This window comes from Lynx rufus, unplaced genomic scaffold (genome assembly GCF_022079265.1).
Source record: "Lynx rufus isolate CCGP_SWC_20201006 ecotype Redwood Valley unplaced genomic scaffold, mLynRuf1.p SCAF_3, whole genome shotgun sequence".
In the NCBI taxonomy this organism is placed as follows: domain Eukaryota; kingdom Metazoa; phylum Chordata; class Mammalia; order Carnivora; family Felidae; genus Lynx; species Lynx rufus.
In genome coordinates this window covers 6,533,053-6,540,554 of record NW_025814845.1, presented here as the reverse complement: position 1 = coordinate 6,540,554, position 7,502 = coordinate 6,533,053, and the positions used below count along the sequence as shown (strand labels likewise).

The following is a 7,502-nucleotide window of genomic DNA, read 5'->3' as shown; positions in this document are numbered from 1 at the left end:
AACTAGACCTATCAGTCCACAGTTCGAGTTGCTTCATGAGGGAATAAACTCCTTGTATCTGGATGTATTCCAACAAGGTTTATCATCTGTTAGGGAGGGATGCTACAGAAGGTATTTTAAAATTAGTTGGGAAGGTGGTAGCAGAGAGCAGTCAAGTTTGTCTTGTGTAAGTACTTTTACTTCTTCATATCTAAAGAACCCTAATCTCCTGAAATTTCTAGAATTCTTCTTTAAGCATTTTGTTAAATTGTTGATTTTATGACCACTGAAAAAGATTCCCCTAGTTTATGGCCCTGTTGTGGCTGTTTTACAGAGGCGCCACAGAAACATTTTTTTTTTTTTTTTTTTTCCCATGGATCAGCTCTATGTCTCTGTAGACTGGTAACACCATACTGGAAGTTTTCAGTGCTAGCTAGCCTGAAAGAGGAATTTTTTTTTTCTCTTTAATTTACAAATATGGCTCCAAGTCTTCAAATCTAATTTTCAACCTGGAATCTTGCCACTGATGTATAAAATATGGTCACTAAAATAATGCAATTGGCTTGTTTCATGTAGCAACACTGCTCAGGGATGAATCCATATGCAAATAAGTGAGGTCTCTCCATCAGGACAGTTGTCTCGAAAATTGATGATAGGAAAATGCAAAGTTTTCTTCTAAATTTCCTCTCACATGAAGCCACACACGATAATTGATCTTATGATCTTAACTAAATCGAGCTTTTGGCCAACGTAGTTGTGCCAGTTGGGATGTTTCTATCTGCAAGTAATGGAATTCATTGCCAAAGTGCCCCATGACAAGAAGCTTGGAAGATGGGCTGAAGCAAGTTGAGGCAGTTCCAAACATTATGGCCTCACCCAAATAATAACAGCAAGGGAAAGGAGGGGGAGATGTTTTTTCCCCGCATGTCGTCGTCATCTTCTACTTCTTCTTCCTCTTCTTTTTCTTCATCAGGGAGGAAAATCTTCTCCAGATGTTTCCCAAAGCATATCCTTTTCTGTCTCATTGGTCAGAACTGGGTCACATAATCATTTCCATTAAGGATGAGTAGAAAAGCAAATTTCTATAACATTAACTCCCTTCATTGACAAGAAGGGGTTAAATCTGTCCTCATTAGAAACAGATTCCTCAAACGAACATTTACAAATAACTTTGCAGATCCCTTTGAGGTACTTTTTCTGATTCTCATTAACACACCTAGTAATGTAGGAAGTTGTTGTTAGTGGTGGTGGTTGGGAGTAGGGAAGGTACTGGGAACTACTAACTGGGTATCATGGACTAACCGTATCTACAGATGAAGAGACTAGACTCTACATAAGAAACCTGTCTAAGGTCACATGGCTAGGAAGCAATGATGCTCCAATATGGACCATCGCTAATGATGATGATGAAGATGGTAATTACATCAGTTAATATTGCGTGCTTACTAGTATATGTCAGGCATTGCGCTGTTACTTTACATTGATTACTTCATTTAATTTTCAACCTTATGATGGAGGTAGTGCCTCTGTTTTGTAGATAAGGAAACTGTGGTTCAAGGTCACACATTTAGTAAGTGTGGGTCTACGATTAGAACTCCAATGCTCCCCTTAGGGCTCCCCTTAAAACTGTACTGGTTTCCTATTCTACTTCCTACATTCTTTCCAGGACCACTGCCTCTGAGCTAGGCTTTCTGTCCCTTAAGCTCACTCATCTGTAAAATGAGATAATTCTACCTACTTTATGGGGTTCCCGCGAGGAATCAACCGTGATAATCCCTGTAAAGTAGTTAACAACGAGACAAGCGTAGGAGTAAGTTGGCATTATTATTGTAGAATTTATCCTACTATCTTGAAATTTTCAGTTATGTCTTTTTACCTACCCTAATGGACTGAGGTCATCCAGGACAGCAGTTCTTGTACTTTTGGGACTCAGGGCCTGTCTACACTCTTAACAAATTATTGTAGACCCCAAAGAGCTTTTGTTTATGTAAGTTATAGTTATCATGACTGCTTTGCAATTAATACCAAGAAATGTTTGAAACTTCGTAACAAGCACACGCTTCCTTAACTGTCCGAGTAATGATATCATACACATCATGCATCCCCTGGAAAACGTACACTCGTGAGAGAAGGAACGCAGAAAAGGCAAAAAGGTGTTTGTATTGTTATGAAGATAGTTTTGACTTTATTGGGAACCCCCCAAGGGTTTCTCGTACCACACTTTGAGAACTGCTGTTCCAGGGTACTTGCTAGATTAATGAAACATCGGATTCTGTTCGGTCGAGAAAATCCATGGTTCGAGAGGTCAGAATAAGCGCTAGAGCTCCGTTAAACGGCAAGCCACTATCGCTGTGTCCCCGAAGGCAGCGCGATCCCGAGCAACGTCCGCGGCGTCCACGCTCCTCTGGGGTCTCCACCCCCGGCGCCCACACCACTTTCAGAGGCCCCGCCCCAGTGCGCTGCCCCTCGCAACCGGCTTCCCGGGCGCCTGGAGACAGGCCCCGCCCCACCGCCTTCCATGGCAACCGTGGCGCGCAGCCCAGGCGTCTACGCGCCCCCCCTCCCCCTCGGGCTAAACCATTTGCTTCAGGGATCTTCTGAGGAGGTGATGGAAACACGGGAATATGATACGACGTCTGAGAGCTCCTCAGCTTCCACTTTTCTACCTGGTTGGAACACTATATTTTAGTTTTATGCTTCACAGCTGCCCCTGCGAGAGGAGCGCCCATCTCTCCCTGCTCGGTTCGAATGCCTCCCCCATCCCAGGCCGGCGGATGGGTCGGCTCGCCAGGGAGGCTCGCGGTCGGCGCGGGTTGGCCCAGAGGAGGGGGAGCGCGACCGACGTAGCGCGTGGGGGGGCGGGGCCGCGCTCAGGGGGGAGGGGAGGTAGGCAAGATGGCGCCCGGCGAGTGATTCACCCCAGATACGTCCAGCGGCCGCTGAGACACCGGGGCGGGGGGTCCTGCCCCCACGGTCGCCCTTCCTCCTCTCCCCCACCCCCGGAGACGCCCCCCTACCCTTCCTCCCTCTACCTCGGGGTGGGGGTGGGGGGGCGAGTCTGGTTCCCGGGACACCATGTCGGACTCTGAGGAGGAGAGCCAGGACCGGCAACTGAAAATCGTCGTGCTGGGGGACGGCACCTCCGGGAAGGTCAGTCCTCCAGCGGGCCCGCCGTCCCCGGCCTGCAGGAACCCCGGCGCGGCCCCGGCACCCCCCTCCCCCCCAGCCTTCTCCCCGCCGCTCTGCGTCGCCTAGTTACCCCAAGGGCGGGGGCCCACCTGGTCGTGTGGCCTGGGGCCAGACACGAAGTAGGCGCGGGGTGAAGGCTGACGGAGCTGTCCAGCTCCCATTAAATTAAAAAAAAAGAAAAAAAAGAAAAGAAAAAGAAAGAAAGAAAGAAAAAAAAAAAGTCACTCCCCAGCTCTCTCTGCCTGGATCTCGAACTCCTACTTCTTCGAGAGTCGGGCCAGCATCGCCCTCCTGGGAAGCTTTCCAGCTTCTCGCCTCCGACGACTGGCAGACATCTGCCAGGGCCTCTTACTTGTTCTTCCTTTAGTCCAGGTCGCACTTTGCCTCCGCGCCCCCCACCCCCGCCCCCCAGTCTCCGCGCCCCCGGCCGCTTTACGGTTTCGGATACCAGCACTGCGCTGGCGGCTGTCAGGAACTTGGCTCTGGAGTCAGATTCCCCGGGTGCGCCTCGGGGCTCCATCGCTAACTGGTCGGGGCAGCGGAGGGCAAATTCTTAACCTGTTTGGGCTTCATCGGTCAGGTGGGTATGGAGAGGGGTCGCCTCAAAGGGTGCAGTGTGCAAATGCACAAGAGATGTGAAAAGCCACGTAAAGCTTTCAGAACGCGGCGTGCACCCAATAAACGCCAGTTGCTGTTTGATGGCGTCATACCTCGTCGTCGCTGCTGCTCATGCAGCACCTGTCCGCACAAGCATTCATTCAACAAGTACCTGGGCGCTCCTAGTGAGGGCCGGGTGCCGAGGGGTACGGCCGCTCTCCTGCCAGAGGGGATCCTTGCTTAGGGTCTAGCCTTTGGGGACGGTTGGTTGAGCCCGAGTGCGTGAGAACATCCGACAGCCAGTCTCCTGGCTTGTTAGGCTGAGGCTTTTAACTCTGGGTAGTGGAGCTCCGCAAATGGTATAAAATCCTCTCTCGGTGCTTGCTCTTTGGGGAGGGTCCACGGGATCCCGAAGGGTCAGTGACTCTCCCCCAAATAAAGCGAAGAGCTGCTGCCCGCGGTGCCTTCACACCTGTCGCTTCTGTCAAAGGCGCCCACAGTTTCTGGAATCTTGCTGCAGCCTGTCTCCGCTCCTCCCCTCTCCCTGTTCCCAGCCAGAGTCTGCAGAAACGCAGGTGGTTATTGTCCACCAGTGTCCGGCTTCACCGATCCGTGTGACTGGTGTAGCTCGGACCCTGGCTTCTGTGGCGACGCCTGCTCGTTGCATCTTCCCTGGCAGTCGGCCCTGCAGAGCTGCCCCTGGCTTTGTGGGATTCGAGTTCCCTGGGGCACCTGGGAGAGGTGGCATCCACATGCGAAATGTGCAGCATTCCGTTGATTTCCTTCTGCCTTCCCGGGTGGAGATTTTGTTACTGATTTTTATTGCTGAGGAAAAGCGTCCTCGTACCCTCTAATGACCTTTGAAGGTTTTGGGGAAGCAACTTTTTGAATAGTTCGACTGTTTTAAATAAATCGGCATTGTTTCTAACACTCTTATTTAATAAAAAAAAAAAATTAAGTTGTGTATTTGTATGGTTTTATTCAATATCCTTCTGAATACCTTCTAAGCTTTCATCTCCTAAATCTTTTACAGTCAGCTCATAACTGAATTTATTTCCTGTTTCAAGTTGTAATGACAGTCTATAGCCCCAGTACACTTGTTTAAAGAGACAAAAATTGCCCTTTATCCTGCATTCTATCATAAGTCTTTAAACTTTTGCTCATTTTTTTTTTTTCCCTCCTAGTATATATCAGTCTTCATACACGTGTGACTCAGTTGAAGTTTGTTCATCATGTTGTCTCTGGGCTTTTTATTTAGCCTGCCATATGTTTTTTTTTTTTTTCTTATTGCTAATTTAATGTGAATAATAACAGTTTTTCATCTCTTTATAAAATTCCGTCTAGTGTAGGACAGGGCATAATTTCTCTCCCTTCCATACTGTTGAATTAGGACTATCATTCTGCTTCAGAGGGTAACAGTGGTAACTCTTTATGGTGTTCTGATTGAGTCTCGACTAATCTATTTGGAAGCTGTAAAGGCATTTTCTGCCGGAGATTCTCAGACACAAACATCAGGAACTGAACGTTTTTTCTGTTGGTATACCAAGCTTTTTTCTCCTCCGTACCCTGTCCAGCCCTCAAGTTACTGGCTGCTATCAACATCCCCATTCTGTTTCCTTTACTATCCTTTTATGAATTCGGCCTCTCTTTCATTCTTACTTGTATCCTGATTCAATGCCTGACTGTTTTTTCTAGCATTATTTTTTCTTGTTAGTTTTAACTCCTGGCATTTAGATACACATGGACGGAGGCAGTGGAATATTGAGATAATCACTAACAGTTTCTCCAGGAGAAATATAAGCTCCTCCTCCTAATAACATGTGTTTCTATTTCTTTCTGTTTTGATTCATACTTTTGATTTTATTACACGTTTCTTAAGATTTTTTTGAGGCAAAATGTTCTTTTTTGGTCCCTTTTTTTTTGGTATTAGTAAATGTAATATTGGTAAAAATTATAAGCAGAAGTTCACCCCCAAAAAAACAATATAAAGAATCAGATAAAAATGTTTCAGATGTGGTAGATGATTGTTTAAGAATGATATTTATATAATGACTTGTGAGAACTTATTTGTGTATGAAAGAGGCAGAAGGTCCAGAGGATTGAGGAAGTGCCTACCACTGATTCAGCCGATTCTCTGTTTGTCCAGAGATGGTATAAGAACACATGTTAATATTCTGTGTTCCCAGTGACCTATGCTTTTGACAGATTATACTTTATTCCAATAAAAATCCTAGCTTTACGTTTGCCTCAAAAGTGTGAGGGTAGGGCTTTCAGAATCTTGCAGTCCTGTTTCCAAGAAAAGAACCTTCGAATTTTTCTAAATACTCATCAATGTAAAAATACTGAACTTTGAACACCCTAAATGAATGGGAAAAATTACCTTAAATGGCACGATGCTAATGCTATATGTGCCTTGAATTTCTCTTTGTCTTATAAAAGTATATCAACCATCCCTGTGTTAAACACTTTGAAACATCTGTACTAAATAGTGGTATTTTTCTCTAGAACTATGAGCCTCTTAACAGATTTTGCACTCTAAGTTAAACAAGCTCGGTGGCATAAATAAAGCTAAATGAAAAACAAAAAGCTTTAAAAAGGAATGCTTACCTTTTTCATTCTAATCTCTTAGTTTTTATACTATTGTTCAGGGAAGCCAAATAAATTTTCATTTGGGTGTAGTGAGTTTATTTCTCAGTGCCTGGCAGAACCTCTTTCCTATGGTGCTCAATAAATATTTGACCAAATATCTTAGAAATTTATTACAAGTTCTGAGTGTTTAAATAATAAAAGAATTGGAGTGAGGGTGTGCAAATTGTTATTTGTGTGAAAAATCTGGTTCTTGTGTCAAAAGGAATTTTAGGTCTTTTTGTTTGAAGGAATTGAAATGTGGCCAAGTTTTCTTTTGCATTACTGCACTTATGTCATAATTAATTATACTAAGTTATCTTTGAAATTTTATTTTAGTTTTCATTATTTTGGGAGTTGACATCTAATTTTAACTTTCAGAGTAAAAAAGGGTAATTTTCACTTAACTTTGGGAGTCTTGCTTAAAGAGCATAAAAGCTTCGTGAAGCTGCCTTTCTCCTTTTTGGTGAAGTGTACAAATAAAGAGTGCATTTAATGTTTAAGAAGCCTTTAAGTTATTGAGTTATTTCACTTGTTACCAGAGTGATGATTCTACTTTGATATGAAATGGTACTCTAGAGTTTTGAGTACAACTTTGAGTTTTTATTTAAAAAAAAAAAAGTATATATATATATGTCTATATATATATATATGTGTCTATATATATATATATATGTCTATATATATATATATGTGTCTATATATATATATATATGTCTATATATATATATATATATATCCTGGTTATAATAATCTTGTGACTTTTAATCTTTATGGTTGTTGGATCGAAAATACTTATTTTTGCCTATAATATTAGTCTCAAAAATGCTTTTTAATTTTAAAGATAAATATTATCACAGTCATTCTATAGGATCATTTTCATTTAACATCTTTAATGTAGAGAAAATTAGATATTTAAAGATACTTTTTTGTGGGGAAAAAAGAAATTATATAAACAGTCTTTCCCCCTTTTTGATTAGTACTGCTTGTTATTGGCTGAGGGCACAAATACTCAGAATATTTAACCTCAGAAATGAAACTTAGAATTCTCTGAAATTTGTATTCAACTGATATCTATAGATATACATATCTTTAGTTGTGTTGTTTTAGTT

The 7,502-nt window shown here is 43.2% G+C and overlaps 1 protein-coding gene across 3 annotated transcripts in view; it reads left to right on the top strand.

The window, feature by feature from the left end:
• Positions 1–2,877: 2,877 nt before the first annotated feature.
• The window catches only part of RAB28 (RAB28, member RAS oncogene family), an 87,201-nt gene continuing 82,576 nt past the window's right edge, over positions 2,878–7,502 (top strand). For all 3 annotated transcript variants that reach the window (XM_047091597.1, XM_047091598.1, XM_047091599.1), the window contains exon 1: positions 2,878–3,129. In XM_047091597.1, the coding sequence (XP_046947553.1) occupies positions 3,055–3,129 (75 nt within the window). In that variant the 5' untranslated portion in view covers positions 2,878–3,054. The remainder of the gene's footprint in view (positions 3,130–7,502) is intronic.